General features: G+C 51.4%; 1 protein-coding gene across 2 annotated transcripts in view; it reads right to left on the minus strand.

Annotated features, from left to right (window-relative positions):
- HPSE2 (heparanase 2 (inactive)) overlaps positions 1-27,735 on the minus strand; it is a 272,659-nt gene that overhangs the window by 47,771 nt on the left and 197,153 nt on the right. For both annotated transcript variants that reach the window (XM_084633307.1, XM_084633306.1), the window contains 2 exons: positions 25,861-25,908; positions 402-495 (listed from right to left, as the gene is read on the minus strand). In XM_084633307.1, the coding sequence (XP_084489433.1) occupies positions 402-495; positions 25,861-25,908 (142 nt within the window). The remainder of the gene's footprint in view (positions 1-401; positions 496-25,860; positions 25,909-27,735) is intronic.

Here is a 27,735-nt window from a genome sequence, read left to right on the forward strand (position 1 = left end):
GGTTCCCATTTGTTAGCCACACTCTGCAAGGAGGCTGGGAGTTCGGCCACCTCCAGTGGCCCGGCTCCTTAGTCAGCTTTCCCAGTCAGAGTCTGGTAGCTGCCATCCCCCATGACCACCACCTGGCTTGACTCGCAGCCCCTTTTGCCTGCACAGGGGCTTCCTGACCTCCCTGGCGAGAGCCAGGTGATTAACAACTGAAAACATGCCAGACTCAAGAGCAGCCAAGATCAAGGCCCCGTCTCTCTCAGCAGTTCCACTGCTGAACACTACTCCTGAGACCAAACGTGCGCACAATTAGGGTCAGTCGTGCAGGTCCCCGACCAGAAGCCTGTGCCAAACCGCAGCCACTAGAGCTGGGTCGCCCTTTCACCCCGCGCAGTCCCTTGGCACTCACGCACTTTCTGGATTTTCCTGATCTGGTCAGAGAGCGTGTCTAACAGGCGTGTTTTCAGGAAGTCCGTCACTTTGGCCACTCGGCCATCAATGTAGTAACTGGAATGAGAATAAGAAGGCAAGAATCAGACAGGAACTACAGCAAGGAGCTGGGAGTAACTCTGTCCCTGACCTTGTCTTCTAAATGTCTGCTGGGCCACACCCAGATGGCTCCTTCACTCAGGCTGCTCATGGACTGGGAAGAGTCCCTAACCTGGGATGGCCCCTGCCTCATTCCCCCTTCCCAAGCACTGAACCCTAGCCATGTCTGTCGCTGGGCTCCTCCGTGAGCTCCCGGTCACATATGTATGTAACAGTTTGATCAAGGCATGGAGTGAACTGCACCTGAAGTGCCAAATGCTCACCTGGAGCAGAAATTACTGGGAGGAGCTGGGATCTCGCTCTCTACTCTTCCGAACACTCAGGGTAGATAACAGGGCAATGGGCATGTAGCAGATACGTCGTAGGGAAGTCAGAAGACAAGGAGTTGGCAGCCGTATCGTGCAGGGATGTTGTAAAGTTCTACTGATTACTCTCTGTGAAGTGCTCTGAGATATCCCACTGAACAGTGAGCAACACCTGGCAGCGGAGGGGTGGAAATTATAAACCTGACCATGTCAAACTGCTGTGTAAGTCTGTGTGAATCCTGGCTTCTCTTCGTAAGATCAGTGCTCTGTCCTTGGACTCCCCCAGAACAGCAGTTAAACCCAACCGCCAGCTGCCAGTGCTCACAGAGACTATTGCCAGGGAAAGGGCCATACGAGCATCCTTCTCTACCTTCCACCTCCGAGGTCTCGTGTACAATACACGTCAGGAATCCAGAGGCTGCACCTGCTGCCAGTCCACTGTCCATGATGCCCAGGGACAAACTGGCAAGTTTTGTTTTCTGTGGCTTGAGGCACCAGATTCTGGTGAGTGCTTAAAGCAGTGGGGAGAGGAGAGCACACTGAAGTACTGTGTGCCAAATCATCCCCATGAAGAGAGCCCAGGTGAGGTCTATGCACCACGGGCATCCCAGCCAAGGCCCAGCAGACTTACGATGCAGAAACCTTCAGCACAGGGGTCAATTTCACACCATGCAAGATGGATACCCGATACCACACAGAGTGACAAGGACTAACTGGGGCCTGGTGGTCACCCTAACAGCAGATTTGTAATTGTAAATGCCCTATAGCCAAAAGTCCCTCTCCTCCTTCAGGTCCCTTCTAGAGACACATTTCTCTGTGCTGCCCACAAATCAAACCATAACCTATGCCACTCAAACACCTGCTCCACTCCAGCAGCTTGTAGGCAAGGGAAGTACGAAAGAGGGACCTTGCAGTATGTCTTGTCTTATCTGGGTCTTTAGCTGCAAGCTGCTAGGGGCAGAGGCTGTCCTCAGTGGTGTTTCGTACGGCACTCAGCATATCATCATCACTTAAATAATAACGTCATTAAATCCCTGACCATGCCGTGAACAGACCACGAATAGCCGGTACCCATGGGACTATACTTTTTACAAGTGAGTTACAAAAACAGCGGGCCCCGGGAATGGCAGGTATTTGAATTTTAGTGAGGGACAGACGCTCTCAAGGACTGAACTGAAAAGCTCATTTAGACTGGCTTGGATGAAAGCACTGTCCCATGGGTTGAAAACTAGCTGAAAGATCAAACAAAGGGTTATGTTAACGGACATGGACAGCAGTTTGGGAGAAGTGTCTACTGAGTGCTGCAGGGATCGATGTCACTTGACACCTTCGTTACTGATCTGGACAGAGAGGGAATGGCACACTAACGTATTCACAAGTGATGATGGGTGGGAAGGTTCTATGAACATCCGTGACAAAAAGAGCAACGTTACCTGAGATTAGAGACAGGGGCAGGAAATAGAATGAAAACCAGCTTGGAAAATATAGCTCACTGAGCTGTGAAAGGCAGGTATTCACTGGGAGGGAGCTGTCTGGGAAGCAAGGATCATAGAAAGGCCTAGATGTGAAGGAAAGCATGTTACTGATGAATCTGTAACATGATACAGCAGCAAAAGAGCTATCTGATTTTGGGCTGCAAAAGCCCAGAAGACATCCTGGAGTGAGGTGGGAATAGGCAGCCTGGCACTGGGAGGACAGGTGGCTCTGCCATTGTCCCAGAGTACTGCAGTTAGTTCTGGGCACCACATCATCAGAAAGACACTGGTTGGCGTCCCAAGAAAAGCAACAGCAAGTATCAGAGAACTGGAGGAACTGCTTACTGAGGAAAGCTGAAAAATGCTGAACGTGTCTAGCTTGGCTGAGTGGTAAGTAAGGGGACTTGACGCAAACCTATGAAGGGTTAAACACTATTGAGGAAGAAGATTTATTAAGCAGAGTAAAAGGGAAGATAACTAGGAGTAATGAGACGAAAGTAAAAAAAGAAACATTGAGCTTCAATATCAGGAAAGCCTCTGTGAAAGCCTGTGGAACTGTCTTCATCTCATGGGACATTTAACTAGGGGAGGGAACCAGCAGGAGACTGCATACCATTCACTAGGGACCTCTTGCAAATCTAATATCATGGTGTGACGATGTGACTCAGCAGGGAGGGGGGAGGGTTGACCTGGGAATGTGCCCTGGGGAGGGGAGACCTGAGAGCCTGTCACCTGAGCCAGGAGGGGGAGGTAACACCTCTGCCAGGAATGTGGAGGGAGGCTGCAGCAGGGAACCTGCTGGGGGGGTTTAGTTTCAGTTTGGGGCTGGGTGGAGGAACACAGGGAACCCCAGGGCTGGGGTCTAAGCTCCCTGCTCCCCCAGAAGGACTCGACTGAGGGGTCCTGGGGGTACCCACAAGCTCTGTTTCGGACTGTGTTCCTGTTGTCCAATAAACCTTCTGTTTTACTGGCTGGCTGAGAGTCTCAGTGGATCCCAGGAAGAGGGGGGCAGGGCCCGGACTCCCCCGCACTCCATGACACATGGAAAGTTCTTAGCTACTCCAGCAATGGATGCTACAGGAACCCGAAACCGGACATACAGATTTAAAACTAAACTAGGCCAAGCCCAAGAACTGTCAGGAACTCTCCTGCTTTGGCACCACAATGAACTGAATCATCGAATGGGCCTTTTCCATTCCTCTTTTACATGGATCAAACTTAGGCAAGTCCATCCAAAGCCTTAAAAAAAGTAAATAAAAGCACTTTAAAAATCCATGTGTGACTTTAGCAATTGTAATGTCTTTACAGCACGAGAAATGTCTGCCAGGTTTGGATTCCTTCTGATTCTACACACAAGATGCAATGAAATCAAGTGTGCTGGACAAAAGAGTCACATCAATCCAGCCTCAGAAAAGCCAAGAGCAGCCACACAAAGGTAGAGTATTCACAAATCATTAAAGATCTCGCCCCCAGAACAATGATTTCTGTTTAGGAATACTGCAGCTAGATCAAAGGGAGGATTCATCACAAAGTGAGGATGGGTGTTCGGCATGGAGGGGCAGCACCATATCTGCCTTTCGAACACGGGATGAAGAGGTCTTGGTCATATTAGCAAATGGAATTTCTAGGAAAAGGCAGTATAGCACTTTTAGCACCATGTAATGCTGTGTTTGTTCATGTGGGTCATAACCTCCAGACAGCATCTGCAGCTCAGAAATGATATGGTCAGAGACACCGCCCACTTTACTAGTGACATGCACAGCTTTTAGAAAGAACTTGCACCACAGTTACCATCAAGCATTCCCCAAGATCTCACTGCTTTTTCGATCAACTCAACAGAACTTGTCCGTCATAGTGCCACCTGGTGATGCCCAATAATATTACAAAAAGAAAAGGAGGACTTGTGGCACCTTAGAGACTAACCAATTTGCTCATATAAATGGGTTAGTCTCTGAGGTGCCACAAGTCCTCCTTTTCTTTTTGTGAATACAGACTAACACGGCTGCTACTCTGGAACCAATAATATTACAAGTCACTTACCTTGATCCCACAAGGAGAAACTCCACTATAGTCTGGTTCAGTTTAATAAAATGATGTGCTATCCAGTACCTGATGTCTCATAAGGAATCAGTCAGGTTGCAGCTGACAGATTAGAGAGCAGAGCGGGCTAAGGTGTCATCTACACACGAGCAGAAACGCAGGCTGAGCTGGCTAACAATAGCTCTCAGCAGAAGCAGAGAGAGATGTAGAACAGAGTTGTTCCTTAAGAAGGACACTGAAGGAACCTATGGCTATATGAGCAGATTTGGGGTTTTACAAGAAACGACCGCTAACCAGTGAGGGCGATCAGGTTTAATGCACACCAAGACCATGCCCAAAAGCTGAGCAGCACATTATGGACTCATGAAGAGAAATCAGAAAGCAAGTGGTCAGCCAGCAAAGCAATGGATGAATCGTGCGAGATCCAGAGACAGAGGTTCTTGAGGGAGAATGCTTGGTCCTGGGACGAGCAATCAGAGGAGATCAGCACAAGACAAAGGCTGAAGTGTCTTGCTGTGAGCTCTGAAGAGGATGTGGAGCCAAAGCCTTCTTGCCATTATCAAAGCCAAGACAATACTGACATCCCCAGCCATGCACACAAAGGCACCAGAGCTCCCACAAGCCTGGGAGGCATGCAGAGCAGACTCAGCTATGGACAATGCTATGCAAATCTAATTGTTCATCATTTAGTAATTCCTGTCATGACCATGATAGAAATACAGCCCACAGAAAGAGAGGCACTCAACAAATTAATGACTGGACAGCAAGCACCGTACAGGCTACCATTGCCTGATGCTCATTAGACAGTTCAGATGCCATCGCCTCTAAAAGTGCCATTGAACACAGAGCTAGTGTGTATAAACCTCGCAGGGCCAGCTCATGAAGTTATACTATTGAAACAGAGCAAAGGTTAGAGTGACTATAGAGTTCCCTACACGCCTCGGGAATCTGTATGCATGAAGTCAATACAAGCAGTGCATTTTACAAATCGCTGTCATGCTTCGGGGTACAGTTAAGACCAGTGAGAGGCTGTGTCTCTCTGCTTGTATCACAACCTTGAGTGCCCCAAAATGCTTCTGCTATGTGTCAGCCTGGGACACACACAGCCGGCAGCCAGCATGCACTTTGTGTTCTGTAAGTAGGACAGCTCTGCCAGTTATCCCAGACCCACTCTTGACATTAACCCAGTCTGGTAAAGACATCAGGTGACCCCAACACACTCCTAAATCCGAACTTCCCAAAACCCATGTGCCCTGCAATGCCCAGCCCTCTCTTGTAACAATCCGAGGAATAATACCGTCCATTTGTTCCTTTAAATAGACAGAACCCGGCAGCTTGACACACAAACTGGAGTTAATGAACACTTTAATTCAAACACAGCACTGTTGGTGTAGATGAAACAAGCTTTTTAGCAAAAGAAGATAGGATTTCAAGTGAGTTCAAATACAAGGGATAAAGTTCAAAATGGTTACAAGCAAATAAAAAGGAAAACACAAATGTAAAAGTCTAAAACTTACTCTAGCAAGGTGCAGGCTTTGTTCACGATGGCTGTTCTCACTCACCGTCTTCCAGCAAGATGGTGGCTGCCCCCTCCCCACCAGGATTCCCCCAAAGCCCCAAAGTGTTGGTTCCTTGTCGTCTCAGGTAAAAGAGAGAACTGGGGCTTTTCTGCCCCTCTCTTTTACAGTCCAGTGAACTTTGGAAATGGATTCTTCTGAAGGATACCCTGCAGAGCAAAGTTTATTCAAGCTTTGAGGAAGGCGACATGGAGGCTGGTGGTGAAGGAAGCTCCTTGCTGTTTTTTACCACTGCTGCTGTTTGCTAAAATGGAAATTGTTCTGTTTCCTGCAACTCCCCGCCCTGCGGTCTTGATGGCCCTGTTTACTTCTTATATGTAAACTGCGGTAAACCCACAGCCCTGTGTTTAGGACAGACCTGTTTAACACCTTCCCCTAGGAATTGTTTAAAATCATCAGCAGTTGCTGCATTAATCGCCCCGTCTGGAGAGGAGGAGGAGGAGTTATTAGTGTCTGGGGAGATGCCTGCTCAGGACTGTTCTCCTATTCCTCTGCTGGTTCTTCGTGGGGCTCAGATGGTATCGTCGCTGATGGTGGTAGCAGAGATCTAATGCTCTCCCTATGTGGACTGAGGGGTCTGCTGTACTGCCTTCTGTACGGCCCACAAGGGTCCCAGTAGGGCCAGTGTGTAGGAAACAGCATGGGTGGGCCCATCCGTGGGGGTCCATACCAGGGTGGTACCTCCTGTCTGTATGTCGACCTTGATTATAAAGGTCCAGATGTTATGGTCGATCTGACAGGAGAGGAATGGTGTGAGGAAAACACCCTCCCTTCCTCATCATCAGCCTCCTCGCTTGAGAATGTGGGAGCTACTGGTGATAAGGGGTACTCTGGTACTGCGTGCACTGGGAAGATATCGGTGCCCAGAAGCGGGGACTCCCATGTTGAGGACACCAACAGATCCTTCTAGTGATTGGTGCGGTGCTGGAGGCTTCGGTGCTGAGGAGGTCGGTGCCGGCACTTCATTGGTGTAGCAGTTGGTGCTGGTGGCACCGCTGTTGTGTCAACATAGAAGCACTGGGGGTGTCAGAGTGGGTCTCAGGGCCGTCTCCTTCAGCGGCATTGACAGTGCTGTGGTGGAGGAGGCAGGCTTGGTCTTGCCACTCAACTCTGCACTGAAGCGCTGGGGAGTGGCAGAGGCCACTGTGCAGGTGGCGCTGGAGGATCCTGGTGCCTCGTATGTGCTGAGCCGCGGTCAGCACTGAGGAGAGCGGCCTGGTTGGAGAACGCTTTCTCTTGGTCTACTCTCCGCGAGGTGAAGTAGAAGCTTGCTTCCTCTATGATTTTTTTGAGGAATGAGCCTTAGCCGAGTTCGGAGAGGTCTCCAGTGAGCTATTCCCAGTGGGGTCTGTTGTCCTGGGTCTGAAGCTGGCCATAGGGACTTTTCCATCAGATGAGTTTAAGCCTCAGGTCTCTGTCTCTGCGAGCCCGGGCTTTGAGGTTGCTGCAGTGAGAGCACTTCTAAGGGATGTGCAACTCACGCAAGCAACAAACACATTGCAAGTGTCCATCCGACATTGGAACCGCTTCCCTGCGTGTCATGCAGTGTTTGAAGCCAGGTGAACCAGGCATTTTTTCCAGTTCACAGCCATTATCCTACCTCTGCTACAGATTTGTTGGGTTTTTTTGAGAAAGAAGAAAGAAAGGTAAGTGTGACGTTCTGTACCTCGTAGGAACACCCTGCACCCCCATGTTCATCCTTGTAAAATGACTGTACAGTATCCAATGCAAAGTCTGTCACGTCGGGTGTCTTCGGAAGGCTCATGATGCACCGAGCAATGTTGCTATAGTAATGTTATAGGTTGTAATTTCATGTATATAATTATGAGACTGAAAATGTGTCTTCATGGCTTAAAATAAGCCCAGGCAAAATCTCTCCAAGAGCAGAGAGGCAGTTCACACTGCATCATGGCAGGTATGGGACAAACCCAGCCCAGTCCCACGGGAAGAAAGGACGCTGGCCCAGGCAGCAACTAAAGGATCTGTTGGACTCTTGAGTGAGTCACCCCCCTTCCTTTGGTCAGTTTGGGACTGCGGTGAGGTAATGCTCATCTGACTCTGAAGGGGAGGGGGCAAAGCCAAGGGGGAAGAAAGAACATTATAAAAGGGAGAGACGTTTGCCATGCTCTTCCTCTCTCTTTCATCTATATCTACAGACACCACCACCAAGTGACTGAAGCGCTGATCAAAGGGGAGAGCCTGGCTGAAGAGCAACCAGCCAGCCTGTGGTGAGAAGCATCTAAGTTTGTAAGGGCACTGAAAGTGTTAAGATCAGCTTAGAATGCATTTTGCTTTTATTTCATTTGACCAAATCTGACTTGTTGTGCTTTGACTTATAATCACTTAAAATTTGTCTTTTGTAGTTAATACATTTGCTTGTTTATTCTACCTGAAGCAGTGCATTTGGTTTGAAGCGTGTCAGAGACTCCCCTTGGGATAACAAGCCTGGTACATATAAATTTCTTTGTTAAATTGACAAACTCATATAAGCTTGCAGCGTCCAGCGGGCATAACTGGACGCTGCAAGACGGAGGTTCCTGGGGTTGTGTCTGGGACCGGAGATATTGGCTAGTGTCATTCGCTTGCACAATCCAAGGAGCAGCTGACATGCCAGAGGCTGTGAGTGACCAGCCCAGGCGTGGGGGTTCTCACAGCAGAGCAGGGTCAGGCTGGCTCCCAGACTCAAGGACTGGAGTGACCCAGCAGATCACTGGTCCAGATAACACCAAGGGAACGTCACAGTAAGTAACTATCCAATAATTAAAACATATGCTATCTAAATCACCGTAACACTCTTTGAACAGTAGGACGATCTACCTTTGCAGGGTTGCTGCGGCTCCATCTCAGGCCAGGGACAGTTGAGAAGGAACCGCGGAGGTCGGGTCGCACACGCACTAGACAAGGCGCCAATGGCACCACGACTGGCATGGGGCCTGCGGCTGGAGCTCTCCGAGTGAAGGTGCAGGGATGCACCAGCTCCTCAAGGGGAGCATCCACAGGGACATCACTAGAAGAACAAGCCTGGGATACTTCCTACTCTCCTCTCATGATGTACATGGATCTCAGCATCATCCTCCGTTTCCCCAGGGTACACCGCCAGCAGCAGTCCCATAGCTCCTTGGTGTCCTGGTCAGCTGGCAAGTCTGGCAGGTCTGCTGAGTCCTCAGTGCTGCAGAAGTCCACTTTGGGCTCCTGCTCCAGCAGCAGGTGGGAAGTGTCTGGCTCCTCCGGTGGCTCCATCCCAACTGAGCTGCAAGGCCAACCTTCTGTACTTCCTGTCCCACCCCTCAGCTTCCAGCGGAGCGGACGCCGGTGTCCTGGCTTCACCCACCAAGGGGCGGGCGCAGGTCCTTCCCTGTCAGTCTTGGAGGGAGGCCATGCCCCCTCGCTACAAGCCTTTAGTTTTACGACCATACTAGTGGAGAGAGATCACTTAGGACCCTGATTTCTTTTGAAAGACATAGGGCTGGAGTGGTTAAGCTGCCACACCATGGCGTAGCATTCTCTATGACAGAATAATTCTGTTCCGGGGGGTCACTTCCTGGCTTCAGAAAGCTATGGGGGGTTTCTTGCTACTCTTGCCAGTGCCATCAGTGCAGCACCTAGGCCAACGTCTGCAGTGTCTGCGCAGCTCCAACGTTCTGTCAGAATCTGGACTGGCCAGAACAGGGTTTTCCCACAAGTTTTTCTTAGCCTCACCAAACCCTCTTGACATGCCTTTGACCATATGGCTTTGGCTTGGTCTTTTTACATACGTTGATGTTTTGCAACGTCACTGATCCCCCAAACGAACTGTCGGTAATGGCTTACCAGACCTATGAAAGACCGGAACTGCTTCTTGGTGTGGGGCACAGATCATTTAGCAATAACTTCAACCTTTAAGGGATCAGGTGAGATTTGATCACCTACCCAACGTCCCAAATAAGGCATGTGGCTGCTCCAAGTTTATATTTAGACTTTTATAGTCAGAGCAGCCTCTGAGCTTTGACAACACAATTCCCACGTGTTTCTTGTGCTCAGGCCCAGAGTGCCGAACCCCGCTCTATAGCTGACGCAGGCCCTTGTGAAGTCCTGTCGTCCGTTTAACACGGGGGTCACCAGCCTCTGAAAAGTGGCTCCTGCAATAATTAACCCTAACAGTCACACTCTGAATTCACACAGTGCCAGAGCAGTAATAAACGCCGATCTTTTCCGTGACTTGGGTTGCAAAGGAATTTGCCAGTATCCTTTCACAGGGTCACACGTGGTAAGATGCCTAGCTTTGCTCACAGTATCTATCGCATCAATTCCAGGTGTAGGCTAAGCATCGGAGACAGTGACGCCCAGGGCTGGCTGGTCCTGGACAGGTGCTAGCAACATCCCCCAGGGGGAATTCAGAACTCGACAGATAATGGTGCTACGCACCTTTCACCAGGATGCGACTAACCAGCGAGTTTCAGCGTTCACATGACACCTCACGAGGCAGGCTTTGTACAAAGCTCATTACACTGGTGCATAGGGTGTGACCACAGGGTGCTCAGGGTCACAGCCCCATTTCACAGATGGGGAACCGCAGCACAGAGAAGGGGGATGAGTTACCCAAGGCCACCCAGCAAAGTCTAGGGCACAGCTGAGAACAGACCACAGGTTGCCCGCCTCCCAACCCTGTTCCTCATCCACTAGACCCATGGTCCAACTCTGCAGCTAACTCCCCCACTGTCCCACCCTGTCCATGGCTGCGGGTTTCCCCACAAGGGAGGGTCAGGGGGTTTTCTTTGCCCTTAATACAGGTTAGTCCCAACGCGGGCTGGTTCGTACACCACCCTCACACCTGTCGGAGCTGAAAGGCTGGAGCAGACAAGGCAGCACAGACGCTAACATGGGCTCAGCTGGCTGGCAAAGCCTGGCAGAGCTAGGGACCCCTCCGCCTTACCCAGAGCCACGTGGCCTGTGCAAAGTGTGCACGGCCTGGTCCCACGAGGCAGCGGGCCAACATGCCTCCAACGCCTGCTCTAGACAAGCCTAAGAGGGCAAAGCGGGAGGCACCAAGCGCAAACTTCCCCTGAGCCTGGCACGGCTGGAGCCTGGCTCCTGCAGTGACACCAGTCTGCAGGGACTCCCCACATGCTGAGCCCCCAGGAGCAGGGTCTATCACCCCAACCCTGAGCCCCTGGGGGAGCAGTGCCCCCGGGAGCAGGGCCTACCCCCCAACCCCGAGCCCCTGGGTCAGCACACCCCTGCCAGCACTGCCCCAACCCCAAGCCCCTGGGGGGAGCACACTCTCACCAGCAGTGCCCCAACCCTGAACCCCTGGGGGGAGCACACCCCTGCCAGCAGCACCCCCTCCGCACACAACACTGAATAGCACTCCGCCATAACCCCAAGCCCCTTGCGGGAGGAGCAGCATGCATGTTCCCCCCCAGCACGACCCCGAACCCCTCAGGGGAAGCAGTGCCCCTCCCCTGCCACAACCCTGAGTGCCCCAACCCCAATTCCCTGGGGGTAGCAGCACATGCCCCCCCCCCCGCCACGACCCCAAGCACCTGCGGGTGGGGGGAAGCAGCGTGTCTCCCTCTGCCATGACCCTGAGTGCCCGGGAGGAGCGACACCGCCCACCTGCCACAACCCCGTGCCATCCTCCCTGGCACAACCCTGAGCTCTCGGGGTTTCGGCACAGGGGGGAAGCAGCATCTCATCGCCACAACATAGGTAAGTCACAGCTCGCTGTTCTGAAATTCTTTTTTTTCCCACCCACAGAAATTTTTGCCAAAAATGTAGAAATGTTTGTTTTCAAATAACTTTTCACGTGGATACTTTTGAGTTTTTGGCCAAATTATTTTGACAAAAAAACACCCCCAAAACAATGACAGCTGAGATTCTCACGTAATCACATGACTCCAGCAGCTGGAGCCATATCATGGAGCATATCACATAAATACACTGAGACTCGTGACACAGGGCCGGGTTGGTGACACTGGGACAGGACAGGTTATGGAAGGGAACCAGTAATAACAATAACTACCTAGTGTGTTTCATGCCTAGCGCTCAGAGCTTTACAAAGGAGATCAGTATCATTAGCCCTACTTTACAGGTGGGGAAACTGAGGCACAGAAGGGGACGTGACTTGCCCAAGGTCACCCGGCTGGTCAGAATAGAACCCAGGGTTGCCTGTGTGCAGGGCTCTGCCTCACCGTTTAGCACCACCAATGCACTGCACAGGACTGGGGCAGTGTGTCAGACGCAGTCACCCCACCATACCCCATGAAGGCAAAGCCGGGCACCAGGGTTCCCTGGCTACTCCTGGGGCCTGGCTGCATCTCTGCCGCCCCCTCCATCTCTGGGTTTCCCGCTGCCTTCAGAATCCTTCCCCAAAAGGGTCACAGTTAGCTGCCTGGCCCATTAGCCTCTTACCCTGTTTAATGAAGAGAGCCCCCAGCCCCCGAGCAGCTGGTTTTGTTTACTCTCCCCTTATTTTAAAGAGGGACCTTTGCCCCTATTATCTGACCCCTTCTTTTATTTCAGTTAATTAAATTAAAGCCAACTTCCCAGAGCTCAGGAATTTCCGGATCTAGTGCGTTGCCTGCCGCTACAGGGAGAGTCTGCTTAGAATTATACCGCCCGTGTGCCCGGGGGCTGAGCGCACGGTCCCTGGTGGCCAGCCGGGAGGGGCAGTGGGCGGCGAGTGTGCGGGGAGAGCTGCTACCGCGGACCTGACACCTCTGCGCATGGCCAAAGAGCTTTGTCCCAGAGAGATGGGGGGCAGCCCCACCCCTGCCGGGCACACAGAGGGGGCAGCCCCACCCCTGCCGGGCACACAGAGGGGGCAGCCCCACCCCTGCTGGGCACACAGAGGGGGCAGCCCCAGGCCCGCCGGGCACACAGAGGGGGCAGCCCCAGGCCCGTCGGGCACACAGAGGGGGCAGGGCAGAGACACAGACACAATTATTTTGTGTTTTCAACCCGCTTTTTCCCATTTCTCTTACCAGCCCCAGCCCCTGGCCTGAGCCGGCAGCTCCTTCTGTGCTCACTGTGACCCCTTCTCCTCCAAGCTCACAGGTCCACACGCCACGCACACACTTCCCGCAGGCCCCACGTGCACACCCCCAAACAAACAGGCCCTACCCGTGTGCCTGCCTAGTACAAACCAACCTCCGCTTCCTCCCTCCCCCACACAACGAGCCACACAACCAACACATCTCCACTCAGCCTTAATGCACCCGAGGCCGTCTCAGCCGCCCCCTGCCCACACCCCGCCAAACCCTCTCAAACCAACCGCACCAACACGCCCCCCACCCAAACCAAACCCCGCCCGACACACGCCCGACCCAAACCGAACCCTGCCCCCACACATGCCCCCCCGCCCAAACCGAACCCTGCCCCCCACACATGCCCCCCTGCCCAAACCGAACCCTGCCCCCACACATGCCCCCCCGCCCAAACCGAACCCTGCCCCCCACACATGCCCCCCCGCCCAAACCGAACCCTGCCCCCGACATGCCTCCCCACCCAAACCGAACCCTGCCCCCGACATGCCTCCCCACGCAAACCAAACCCCGCCCGACACACGCCCGACCCAAACCGAACCCTGCCCCCGACATGCCTCCCCACGCAAACCAAACCCCGCCCGACACACGCCCGACCCAAACCGAACCTCGCCCGACACACCCCCGACCCAAACCGAACCCTGCCCCCACACATGCCCCCCCACCCAAACCGAACCCTGCCCCCGACATGCCCCCTCAACCAAACCCCACCAACACACACCCCGACCCAAACTGAACCCTGCCCCCGACATGCCCCCCACCAAACCCCACCAACACACGCCCCCTCTCAAACTGAACCCTGCCCCCCACACATGCCCCCCCACTCAAACTGAACCCTGCCCCCCACACATGCCCCCCCCACCCAAACCGAACCCTGCCCCCCACACATGCCCCCCCACCCGAACTGAACCCTGCCCCCGACATGCCCCCCACCAAACCCCACCAACACACGCCCCCACTCAAACTGAACCCTGCCCCTGACATGACCCCCCACCCAAACCCCACCAACACACCCCCCCACCCAAATCGAACCCTGCCCCCAACATGCCCCCCACCAAACCCCACCAACACCCCCCACACTCAAACTGAACCCTGCCCCCGACATGCCCCCCCACCCAAACCAAACCCCGCCCGACACACGCCCCCACCCAAACCAAACCCCGCACTGACACCCCCCCACCCAAACCAAACCCTGCCCCCGACACATGCCCCCCACCCAAACTGAACCCTGCCCCCGACATGCCCCCCAACCAAACCCCACCAACACACGCCCCCCCCACCCAAACCGAACCCCGCCTGACACACCCCTGACACAAACCGAACCCTGCCCCCGACACATGCCCCCCTCACCCAAACCGAACCCCGCCTCCGACATGCCCCCCAAACCGAACCCTACCAACACGCCCCCCCCACCCAAACCAACCCCTGCCCCTAACACACATGCCCGCCCAAATGAACCCTGCCCTGACACATGCCCCCACCTCAACTGAACCCCCCTAACAAAGGCCCCCACCCTGACACATGCCCCGGCTCAAACCAGCCCCCTGACAGGCCCTCTACCCAAAGTCCCCCCAACATACCCATGGCACCTGCCCTGACACCCCCCCCCAACTGAACCTGCCCACGCCCACGCTCTGAAGCCAGCAGCATTCCCTCTGTGTGCCAATGCCAGCGACTCCTTTGTTTTACGGGAATGTTTTCACAAGTGGCCCACGCCCCATAAGCAGCTGCACACACCGCGAGGCACCATGCGCACAGCTGAGCCCTGCGGCCGCAACGCCAGCTGTGCAGACCAACAGGGCTCACGGGTTAGTGGGCAAGAACAGGGCCTGCCCCTTTCCTTACTCAGGCAATCCGTTTTCAGCCTGGGCAAGGACACCAAGCGGGCATCGAAGTCCGGAGGAGGGGCCTGAATGACTGGAAAGACCTTCTCGACTCCTCTGCTCTGCAGGTGCAATCCTTGAGGGGTCTAGCCGATGACAAACTCACTCGTAACCAAGCACAATGAACAAAAGTATATATCAAAAGGAAAACGAGCAAGCCCCCGGTGCATTGTCAGTCCTACCCGCCAGACCCAACTATAAGAGACCCTCTGCATGCACGTCTGAGCCACTAACACACTGAGTCAATAATACTTCGTCCTGGAAGCAGGAGAGAGGGACACAGTGAATTATGTCAGTCAGCTCAAGAATATCTGGAACATCTGGCAAATCTGCTTATAGAAACCCAAACAAGGTCATATTTTCATCCGAGAGATCTGAAGAGCGAGGGGAAAGCGGAGTTTACACCCAGCCAATCTGCCAGGCAGGGTTTGTTTCGGAGCTCCCTGGGTGGAGCAAGCGTAGCCTTTCAAAGAGATAACAGCTTTGACAAATTATACCCAATGTCCCCTGAGAATCGTCAGGATTTGGGAAAGCAATGTTCATATTTTAAGCTAGACACCAATTTGGTTTCATCAGCATTAAAATAAACTGTCACCTGCTAATAATTTTCTCGTTGGTTACAAAGGGCTTGTTTGGTGCGTGTGTGTTTGTTGGAACAAAGAGGGAAGAGACGCCATTCTGATCATTATCCACAGACACAATCCACTGCCAGCCCCCACAACTGGTTACGGATGCCACACTGCAGACTTGGAATTCAAAGCCAGGACGAGGCCCCATAGACCAGAGGCAGCTCCATAGAAGTGTGGCCCTTACCTTACACACCTGGAAACAATCCAACAAGCCCTCCTGTTTCCCTTGGGGTGCTGCACGCGGCACCTCCCCAGCACGCAGCCAGGCAGCACCAGAGCAGCAGAAAGCGGTCCACGGTCCCTGCCCCCAAAGTCCCCAGGAACTGGGAGAGGGAGCCCTGCCCTACTGAGCCAAGATGAATTTGCATTTATTTAGCCTGGGAGTTTGTTTCCGCTAACAGGCCCTGATCCAGGCAGCTTTCCACTGATTAGGACCTAGTAGAGGAAGCAAACTCCCAGCCTGAATAAATGCAATCTGCCCACAGTGTAATCCTGGGAAACAGACCCCCCAGCTGAATGCAGGTCACCCCTGCTCAATCTGAGCTTGGAAATAATAAATAATGCAACCCATGCTTCCAGAGGAGAGGGCTGTACAGCCGGCCTCCGAGCCCTCCTGCCCAACACCGCTGGCCAGGCAGCAAACCCCAGGAGCCGTACGCTCCAGCTAAGCCAACACCATTGCAATATTCGGGAACCCAGTGAGCCACACTCCCAGAAAGTCATGACTTGTAAAACCCCAGCAGTGCGCTTGGTGCTGTGCGCAGCTCAAGGATAAAGACAATTGGCTGCTGCCCCGAGGGGCACCCAGGCTGAGACACCAGACCGGAGAACGCAGGCGCAGTGAGGGGAGAGAATGTGCAATCTGAAATCCACTGGTAGGGCCCTGGGCTGGGGCTTGGTGGATTCAGGTGGGCCCGGGCCGCCACCCCCCCTGGTGGCAGCCCCTTGGGTATTGGCCACTAGGCCATACTGCCCTGTATCTCAGGGATGCTATTTTGATTCTGTCCGCTAGGCCACGGTGCGCTGAAGGCAGGGGCCGCTAGTCTGTGCTGCCCTGGACTCAAGGGCCACTGCTTTCACTCTGTCCCTTGGACTTCAGTGTGGTGAGGTCCAAGACAGTCAGGCAGACAGTAACCGCGGTGTCCACACACCCACTATCCACCTCGACCGGGGACGGGGTATGCATACACCACCACACTCTCTTTCTGCAGTTAATAAATCTGTTTCATACTTTACCTAAAAAGGTGTGTTTAGTCGAAGTGCTTAGGAAATCTCAGGTCAGATTACAAAGGCTGGTGCATTGTCCTCTCCACATCGAGGGAGGGGCAGACTGGGTAATAAACTGACACTGGTCAGGCTTCTGACCAGGCAGGATGGTACAGCTCTGGAGTGTAAGGCTGGGGAGCTGAGAGGAATTGGCTGGTACCTTTCTCTGTATGATTCATGAGAGACTTTGGGAGCCTTCATGCAATCTAGCTGGGTGAGGGGCTCCATATGCAGTAGTACTGAGTGATCACAGCTCCTGGAGGGGTTTGCTGCTTGTGACCAGCAAAGCACTGAGAGAGACACCCAGGCTGGAGACTTAAGGGGGCTCAGTGGTGCCCCAGTTCCAGGATGCACCCCAGGGATCCCACCACAGTCACATCCTTAATGATATTCTTACGATCTGATGGATGCTTTGCCAATTGGTTATCAGCAGAGGGATGGTTCCTGCCAGAGTTTTCCTGTAAAGAACTTGTTTTACCCCACCGGGGCACCCTCTTTCATAATGTGATTCAGACCCTGCACATGTGTGTGAAAGCATTGTCCTATTTTTCCTTATTTGTATTGTGTCCCCCAAGAATATTGGGGTTCCCCATTTTTCATTGGTTGTTTGTCATTCTTTTTATTCTCATTAGCATTTACACACACAGTGTACCCTGCGATTAGGGCATGTGTTCGAAAAGTGTGACTACCTGGGTGTCGTGTAGTCAAGATTACTCTTACTGTTCATTTTTTTGCAGTACCGCCCCTGGGTGCATCTTTTCCCATAATCTTGTGGCCTAGGGCCATTCTCTGGTCACTTACTTATGTCAAGCATTTCTTAAGCCTATGGTCTAGTCAGGCTAAGCTGACATCTGACAGGCCACAGCCTGCAGGCCTTGCATTTCAGCCATACTTACTTAGATACCGAATGCTACTTATCAGTCTTATCCTTCTATAACCCTACAACTTCACCCTATTTAGCAAACAATGATTATATGTGACATAGCAGATGAGTTAATTATAACATCACACAACACACAATAAATTAATGATAAAATGAACTAATTGGCTACATTATGCAGAAGTCCCAGAGGTGAATTGCCTCCTGGTACAGTTGGGTGGCTTGTGCTCCATGCTGGCTATTTATGTAAAACATGGCCACCCAATTATCGGTTAGAATTAACACATTTTCCCCTACTATGTGTGGGAGGAAGGCTGGGCCGGGTCAACGCACCACTCTTAACTCCGTGACATTTATATGAGTCTTTAGATCTTGAGACTAGAGGGACCCCATGTGAGCGTCCCAAGCCAGGGAGGATGTGTCTATGACTAGAGTGAGGGTTGACGGTAGGAGGACACAGAGGTCCCCCATGCAAACTTTCAGAAGGTCCATTCACCAATCCAGAGATAACAAAACTAAGATTCGCAAAAAGAAAAGGAGGACTAAGGTGCCACAAGTCCTCCTTTTCTTTTTGCGAATACAGACTAACACGGCTGTTACTCTGAAAACTAAGATTGGCACTTGAAGCACTTTGTCCAGCTGATGATGATTCAGGGCATACATTAGCCCTCCCTACAGCTTTCTGAGATGCAGCCTGGTGTGCTGAACTACCTAGGCACCTGCTGCCAGGAGACCCAAGTGACTAAGGCAGTTGCATGCTGTGGGGAGAGAACATGCTCTCAGCCACACCACTAGGTCCCATAACATTTCGAACCTGGATGTGGTAGAAAGGCCTTGGCCTTTGTGGAGTCTAAGACTGCCCCATGAACTCTATTCTCTGCACTATTTACTAGGAGTCCTAGCATGTCAAGATGGACAGGACTGTGGATGCTCTGGATAACACTTGAGCCTCAGACTGACCTCTGATCAGCCAGTTGTCCAGGTGCAGGAACATATGGACTCCGCATTTTCATAGATGCGCTGCCATCATGGTCATGCACTTCGTGAATATCCGAGCAGCAGATGACAGATTGAATGGAAGCACCGGGAACTGATAACGGTTCCCACCCATCCACCACAAATCTGAGGGGTTGTGGTGTATTGCCACATGGAAGTAAGCGTCCTTTAAGTCGAGAACAGCACACCAGTTCCCCTGTTCCAGGGAGGGGATAACTGAAGTTAGCATAACCAGGTGGAATTTTATTTTCTTTGGGAATTTGTTCAACTCTTAGATCTAAAATAGGTCTGAGGTCCCTGTGACGCATGGCCAGAAAGGGTTAAGCATCCTGCAGGATAAATGACCCAAATTCAGCCTTTAGAGACATGTTAGAAAAGTATGTAAATGGTAATTAGGGCCATTCCATGCAAGATAGGCTAGAACTTTGAAATGCAAACCTGTATGGTTAGAGAATTAGAGGTGATACTAATTTTATGTGTTTACTTATATCCTGTTAGATGTTACCCATGTAAACAGACAGTTCCTGTCTGTTACTATAGCTATTGATTCAGAGATCAAAAGGAAATATTAACATTTAGAGGAATCTTGGGTGAAATTGTGTCATTGACTATATGTCTCTTTAAAGCTGTACATGAGCTACTTAATGGATAAATTACCTTATGTTAATCCATGTGGTTGATTACCAGTGATGTTTGGGAAACAGAAGGTTACATCACCCAGGACTGTATGGTCAAGGGGCTGCTAGAAAACTGTAAAAAAAGATCAGGTCCCAAGAGTCTTTTAATCTCAGATCTGCTTGATGCTTCATGCAGGGGAAGCTTAAGTCAATAAAACTGAGATCTCCACTCCTAATCTGGATCACCCTAAATATGAACATTGGACTGTAACCTATGGACTAATTCGGAAAGAACTCTTTGCAACTACAAAGCTCACCATCTCCACTACGAATCTGATCTCAGAACTGTACTCATGTCTGTATAGATACTGATCTTTTAACCAATACTCCCTCTTTTCTTTTTTAATAAATTTTAGTTTAGTTAATAAGGATTGGCTGTAAGTATATATTTGGGTAAGATCTGAAATATTCATTAACCAGGGAGGTAATGTGTCCAATCCTTTGGGATTGGTAGAACTTTCTTCTATGATGAATAAGATTTTCAGTAATCCTCATCACATTTGACTTGGGTGTCTGGGTGGAGGCCTGAGGCTGGGTTGCTTTAAGGGATCTGTGTTGCTGGCTTCTGGAGAACCAGGGAGGTGCTATAGAAGCTGCTTTGTGCTGGTTTGGTAAATCTAAGTATTGGAATATTCACCAGCTTTGGAAATTGTCTGCCCCGTTCTTTGCAGTTTACCCTAATTGAGTAACTTCAGTGTGGCTCCCCGGGACCGCAGTCACAGCCCCCTTTTGCCTTGGGAATGAAGAAGTTATGGGAATAGCCTTTCCCCTTGAGGTACAACAGGACTTCCTCTACGGTCCCTCTCTAAAGAAGAGACTACACCTCATGTTGAAGGACAATCTCTTGAGAGTGGTTCTTGTAGAGGGAAGGGGTGGGGGGAAAATGAACTGGAGAGCATATTCCAGTTCCACCGTGCTTAAGATCCAAGCACTTAGGAAGTGGGATAAGGAATTGGTAAATGAAAGGTGGGGAACCAATAGAACTATATCATAGGACACTTCCTATGACCCCGGCCCTTTCTCTTTGGCAGATCTTGGGATCGGGGAGCAAAAATTTTGTGCCTGTACAGCTGCTGTAGATGAAATTGTTTCCCTTTCATTGCTGGACTACAGATTTCAAGAGATTTTAGTGTTGCCCTGGAATCTTTTAGCCGATGGAGTCTATCATCCATTTTTTTCTGAAAACAACGAGGGATCTTTGAAAGGGAGGTCCTGGATGGTCTGCTGGACTTCTGGCGGTAGCCCGGATGACTGCAACCACGAACACCTTCTCATAGTAGTAGCTGACGCCATGGTTCGAGCAGCCAAGTCTGCACTACCTAAACTGTCCTGGACAGCAGTCCTGGCGACCAGTTTACCTTCTTCTATCATTCCTGTAAACTCCTGTCTACAGTCCTCTGGTAACTTCTCTTTACATTTTGTTTTCCCCATGACTCAGAGTGACTCTTGGTTTGCAATCCTGAGTTGCAGACTTCCTGCCGAATAAAGCTTGTGATCAAACAGATCCAGCCTCTTCAAATCTTTGTCTTTTGGCATCGATGCTTGTTGTCCCCGTCTCTCACGCTCATTGGCAGCTGCCATTAAGGGAACCTGAGGAGGGAGGAGAGCAGAAATGGTCATGCCCCTTTAAGGGGATGTAGCACCTCCTCTCAGCTTGCTTTGCCGTGGGAGGCCAGAAGGAAGGCGTCTGCCAAAACACCTCAGCTGGCTCCATGAGGACGTCGTCGGCTGGCAGAGCTACCCTGGCAGGGACTGTCGATACCAGAACGTCCACCAGCTTGTGGGAACATCCACTCCCCTCCTCTGCCTGGATGTCAAGCACAGAGGCCATACTTCTCAGTAGATCTGGATGAGCCCCTGTCGTCCTCTGGCAGCAGGGAATCTGGTGATGAGACGACACAGGTGCTGGAACTAGAGGTCCAGGCGGGTGGGAGGGGACGGGCTGCCGCACCCCCTGGCTTAAATTGGTTTCCATTACAGTATATCCAGGGTTTACAGTTGGTTTAATAGCTCTCAGCAGCCGCACTATAAACGTTGTTCCAGCGCCCCGTGAGACGAGAATGCCACAGACTTCTGAGGTGGTGGCTGACCTATGTCTTGTGGTGAAGAAGCTGCCTGAGAGACTTCTGGCTGGTTGGTACGGATCTTGGGGCAGAACCCGCTGAGACTGGAAGGGTGACAGGACAGGCTTGCCCCTTGACTGCTCCAGCTTTTGTGGAAGCTTGTGACGTTGCTCTCTATATGTTTATGAAAATATGCTTATGAGTGTGAATACGATGTAACTGGAACGTGCTTTATGCAAAAGGTCTCTTGTAAGGTGTCATTACAAAGCTTACAATCTACTGAGTGTGGTCATCCTATTTGTATGAACGTACCGTTCTTGTATCTGAAACTAGGAGTATGAAATATAACTCTGAGGTTCTATTGTAATTATGCAAAGTGTGGGCCATTAATGGTGGTTTGGAATCTTGATGGCTCCCATTAACCAGGACAACTGGTTGTAAATGGCTCTGTTTACTTGTAAGATTTCCTGTATACGTGTGTGCCAGCGAGTGGGTAATGAAGTCTCACAGGACATGTGATCATGTCACCTGAACTGGAATCCATCTTTAACCTTGTGCTTTTCCATTTAGAAGGAGGGGTGGGAACCCAGAGAGAGAGAGACAAAGGATTCCCACCTTGTGCCAAAGCTATTAAAGGGGGTGGAACAGAACAATTGGGGCTGCAGTCATGAGAAATCCCCTAGTTACCACCTGAGCTGGAATTAACAAGGACTGTACCAGGGGAAAGGATTGGACCCAGACTAGGAAGGAGTCTAGTCTATGAAAGAAGCTTATTGGAACATCTCTGAGGGTAAAATTTATCTGTAATCAGTTTCTTAACATATTAGGCTTAGACTTGCATGTTTTTGCTTTATTTTACTTGGTGACTTACTTTGTTCTGTCTGTTATTATTTGAAACCACTTGAATCCTACTTTTTATACTTAATAAAATCACTTTTGTTTATTAATTAACGCAGAGTAAGTGACTAATACCTGGGGGAGCAAACAGCTGTGCACATCTCTCTATCAGTGTTATAGAAGGTGGACAATTTATGAGTTTACCCTACATAAGCTTTATACACAGTAAGTAAAGTGGCACTGCAGAGATCTCTCAGGGGATGGCCTCGACAGACCTGGCACAGGTTCCAGAGGCAGCAATCTCCTCTCCCTAGGCGAGGAGTGCTCCAGGGGCAGCTTCTCCCCTGCATGTTTCACAGAGTCTCTGCCTCTACTTGGCCCTGGTACCGAACCTGAGGAAGGCCTGAGCCTTTTCTTCAGTACCGCCAAAGAGAGAGAGAGAGGAGAGGAGACGACATCTCCAGTGGGGCACTCCACTCTGAAACTGACTTACGGGGGGCGCTTTCCCCAGTGATGACTCTGATGGAGGGCAAAGTGCTGCCTCCCTAAGTAAGCACGTGAGCCGCTATGTTGTTCTTTCTTTGAGTGGGGCTTGGTCCCTTCACAAAAGGGACATTTGTCACTAATGTGGGATTTTCCCAAATGTTGTAAGCAGGCCAGGTGTGGGTCGCCGACAGGCACAGGCTTAGCACAAGTCCAGCAGGACGTAACCCTGGAGAGCCGGGCATCGTTCTGGTACCGATCCTGGTACCGAAAGATAAAAAGTGGTCAAAAAAGGCCTAAAATGCAAACCTAGCACTGAGAACTGGCTAATTTCTAACAGCAACAGGCTATATACACACAGGAGTGAGGGACGCATTTGTCGCACGCAGCCTGGCTTTGCTCTGACAGCCATCGGTGGCAGTAAGAAGGAGCTGAGAGGGCGCAGGGTGGCTCTGCCCTCTCAAACCAGGGTGGCGACAGAGGGCTCTCGGAGCACCCTGCTGGGTCCCGCAGAGGGTAACATTCTCCAATCACTGTGCACAAGGTGCGCACCTACAGTGGAACGTGCCCGTGCAAACACTCCAAGACGAACCGGGAAAGCGGATGCTCATGGGGAAGGGGAGAGGACATGGAATAATTTACACCAAAAAAAGCCAACACCCTATGGTGGCCAGTGCCGCTAGTCAGGGTTTGGTTTTTAACATACCCCTCATTGTCAGGGGAGTCGCTGGGGCTCAGCACGCTCCCTGAATCATAGGAAGTGGTTCCTGACTCTCTAGCAGGATTAGGGTCATGGGCAGCACATCCCATAGGCTGGGGAAGGCTGTGCCTACCCAAACAGCCCGGCGCAGCCCCACCCATGCTCCTCCCCGAAGCTCTGCTTAGTGCTTGCCCTTCCCCCTTGACCCCAGCCCCGGCATGGTGCTCCTCTCTAGGGAAGCAGCTTGCTGGGGCTAGGGCGGCTGGGACTTGGAGTGGCTGGGGCCGCCCAGCGCTGGGGAGAGGTGGGTGAGGCTGGAGGCACTGAGGCTGCCCGCCCTGTGCTTGGGTGGGCCACGGTGGGGCCACGCCGCCTGCCCTTTGCTCGGGGGCTGTGTGCCGCCTGCCCCGTGCTTGGGGGCCAGGGGAGGGGGCCTCGTGCCTCCCGGGTCCTCGTGTTGGGGGGTGGGACTGGCTGGGAGCTAGCCTCCTGCAGCTGGTGGTTCACGCACCGCCCATGATTAGGGTACACAGGACAGCTCAGGCTGTCTGGCATGAGGCATTCCCACTATTTGCCCAAGACTAAGGCTACGATTTTTTCACGGAAGTCACGGAATCCGTGAATTCAGCCCTGTCAGCTGGAAGCTTCAGGGTTCCCCCACTGCTCCCTGGGGCCGCGGGTACCAGGGCCTCCCAGAGTTCCCAGCCATCACAGGCAGCAGCTCCTGGCCGCAGTGGGCGGTGGGGTAGCCCTGCAGCTCCCCGTGGCTATGGGTGCCAGGACCCCGGCGTATTTCCCAGCCAACACGGGTAGCGGGGCCCCAGCGGAGGTGGGCAGCGGGGGTCCCCTGGGGCTCCGAGCTGCTGCAGGCAGCACCCCAGCCCTGCGGCCCCTGGCCAACACACCCCATGGGTGGTGGGACCACAGCTCCTGACCGCAGCGGGGCCCCCGCAGCTCCCAGCCAACACAGGGGGTGGCCCCTGAGCTCTGAGCTGCCGTGGGTGGCGGGGCCCCAGAGTTCTGAGCTGCTGGGGTCACTGGGGATCCTTCAAAGCTCCTGGCCCCCACAGGGAGGGGGGACCCCCAGAGCTCAGAGCCTGGGAACCCTGGAGCTCCAAGCCCCCACAGGCAGGGGGGACCCCCAGAGTTCAGAGCGGCCCCCACAGCTTTCCAACCTCTGGAGGCAGCTGGCCTCCCCATTTGGTCAGGGATATTTTCAGTAAAAGTCAGGGACAGGCCACGGGCTTCCAGGAATTTTTCTTTATTGGCTGTGACCTGTCCCTGACCATTACTAAAAATATCCCTGACAACATCTTCACCTTACCCATGACATATGAACATGCTCCAAGCCTCTCTACCAATGGCACTATTAACACTCATTTTGTAATTTGGGGAGTCAGGTGAGAAATCAAGCATTAACCTCTGGCTGACAATCCCATCCTGGACTGGAATCTGGGAGTTTACATAAAAGATTTCCATGGAATCTATTCTCCAGCCCTGTATCCTAGTTACAGTGCTGTGTAGTGGTTTAAAGGTTATTCCTATAGGTGGATTCCCCCTGGACACCCAGTCTCTGTTTCCCATGTAGGGATGGCAGAGAACCCAGCTCTACATTACTCCTGGGCAATAATGTATTTTCCATTGGACTGAGTTTTCTCTCTCTAGCTCTGGTGGGTTTAGATTCAGGCCACCAGCATGTGAGAGGCCACAGCCAGAGGTGCAAAGAGAAGCAGGATACACAGAAGGACTTTCAAATTGTCCAGTGACGCACCGCATGCAGCTTTCTGCTCCCCTGTCCAGTGCAGCCTGGCCTAGCCCTGAAGCTGTCTGCCTACCTTACAAGGTATCAGGTACCCAGGCAACAAATGAAGCTTGGGGAAGAGCTTTTTCCACTTCCTGCAATTTGGTAGAACAATCTGGTAGCTGGGAGGGGTGACTGATTATTCCGAGATTCCAAGACCCAAAGAGTCACTGTGGTCACCTAGTCTGACCTCCTGTATAGCACAGGCCAGAGAACGGCCCCAACATAATTCCTAGCGCAGATCCTTTAGGAAGGCAGTGTCAGTGCTGGAGATCCATCCCAGCCCTTGCTAAGTTGTCCCAATGGATAATTACATTCACCGTTAAAAACGTACACCATATTTCCAGCCTTAATTTATCCAGCTTCACCTTCCTGCCCCTGGCTCTTTGTAGACCTGTCTCTGCTAGACTGGAGAACCCATTATTAAATATTTGTTCCCCAGGTAGATACTTACACACCCAGCCCAGGGCAACATGCGTCCCTGCCATGGCGTGTTTCCGAGTGAGCTGCCAGGGGATGGCCTTTCTCTCCACTTAAGCACAGTACAGTGGCTGAAGAGGTGGCTTCCAGGGGGTCTGTCCCTTTCACAGTGACTGTTTGAACCTAGACAAGATGTTAACTCTGCCCTAAACATCTCATTGCTGCACAGCTGCTAGTTTGGGAAAGTAAAAAGAATGGTGAATACCTACTGTTGCCAGGTAACAGCATCCACTGTGCGGCCAGCCACCTTCATGAACCTACAGGAAACAAATGAAGAAACCATGTAAGCCTGATATTGTGACAGTGGTTGATGAGCGCATGACAAATCCAAATGCAACAGACACTCCTCCCAACTCACATGCTGGCAGACACAGTCACTGCACCAGCTGCTGCTGAACTGGATTACTGTATCCTTCAATGGAAAGAACCAACCAACCAATTATTGTAAGTGTCTGTTGCATCTCCAGCTCAGAGCACAGGAGGAGGAGAAAGCTAACCCAAGATCAAGGCCTTGAGCATTCTTTCAGGACGTCAGATCTAGGAGGATTATGGAAGCACTTTAGGAGCTCCATAGTTAAGGTTCCAATAAGGTATGTGCATGAATTAGTCTCTTGATAGTTCATGACTCAGAAGTCTAAGCCCATGGAAGAGCTCATCCCCACACAACAGTCATGTTAAATTAGAGTTAAGGCTGTTCAAGTTTATTTCCTCACATGCCTAATGCCAAAAACAAGGAGGTTATAGATTATAGGTACCATTCACACCCAGTACACCACCAGCCTCCAAGCCTTAGCTTACTGCCACCAGTACACTAATGGCATCTCTAGTCATCAATACCATCACCCTCAATGCACACATCAGAAACCATGCTCCCCAAAATCACACTGCAACGCACAGTCTGTGACTAGTTCGTTATAAAACACATTATAAATATACATACAAAAATATTGATTTGTACATTTTAATGACAGTTGTGTGCGTGTGTTCAGCAGTGCGCATTGTACTGTGATATTTTTGGGAAGTCACACTGTAACTATTGTGACATGCGTGAGTGTTCTCCAGACCAGTCTCATCACTTGCCCTGTAACCTGGGGGGCCCTGCAATGCCTTGCTGCTGTAGCTCCCAACCTGGCTTGCTCACAAACAGCCACCAGCATGCAGGTGCCCCTGCGTCTGTGTGTAACTGCAGCCTGCCAGCCACATTCTGGTTCTAACCAGTCTCGGTTACTACTGCAGGGTGACCACAACACATCCCCAGTCTCAGATTCCTCCCCAAAATGTATGCTCTGAACCATTCAGCTGTTTCCCGGACAGTCCAGAGATATTAGGTCCATTGTCCCACTAAGGGAACAATACACAACTTGCCACCCAAAATGGAGTTACCCAGACAATGTAACTTAAACACACTGGATTGGATTAAACAATAAAACCAGTTTATTAACAAAGGCAGATAGGATTTTAAGTAAGACTGAGTACAAGTCATGAGGCATAAAAGTCAGCATTGTTTATAAGAAAAAGAAAGATAAGTACTTCCTAACATAACAAACTAGATTTAATTCCAGGTAAATTCCTTACCACATCCTCCCAGCTATATTACTGAGCAAAATCTTCAGAGCAAAGTCCAGCAGTTTGTTCTTTTGTATTCTTAGGGGCAAAGAGGGAGATGGATAGGGAGAGAAATCCCTTGCAGTGTTTGCTCCTCACTTTTATCATTCAGCCTATTAATTTCATTTGGTGGTTCCTAGTTCATGTAATGAAAAGGAGTAAATAACACTTCCTTATTTACTTTCTCCATACCAGTCATGATTTATAGACCTCTATCATATCCCCCCTTAATCGTCTCTTTTCCAAGCTGAAAAGTCCCAATCTTATTAATCTCTCCTCATACGGAAGCCGTTCTATACCCCTAATAATTTTTGTTGCTCTTTTCTGAACCTTTTCCAAGTCCAATACATCTTTTTTTGAGATGGGGCAACCACAACTGCACGCTGTATTCAAGGTGTGGGCATACCATGGATTTATATAGAGGCCATATGATATTTTCTGTCTTATTATCTATCCCTTTCTGAATGATTCCCAACATT

This window comes from Lepidochelys olivacea (assembly GCF_965140295.1).
Source record: "Lepidochelys olivacea isolate rLepOli2 genome assembly, chromosome: 7".
Taxonomy (NCBI): Eukaryota; Metazoa; Chordata; order Testudines; family Cheloniidae; genus Lepidochelys; species Lepidochelys olivacea.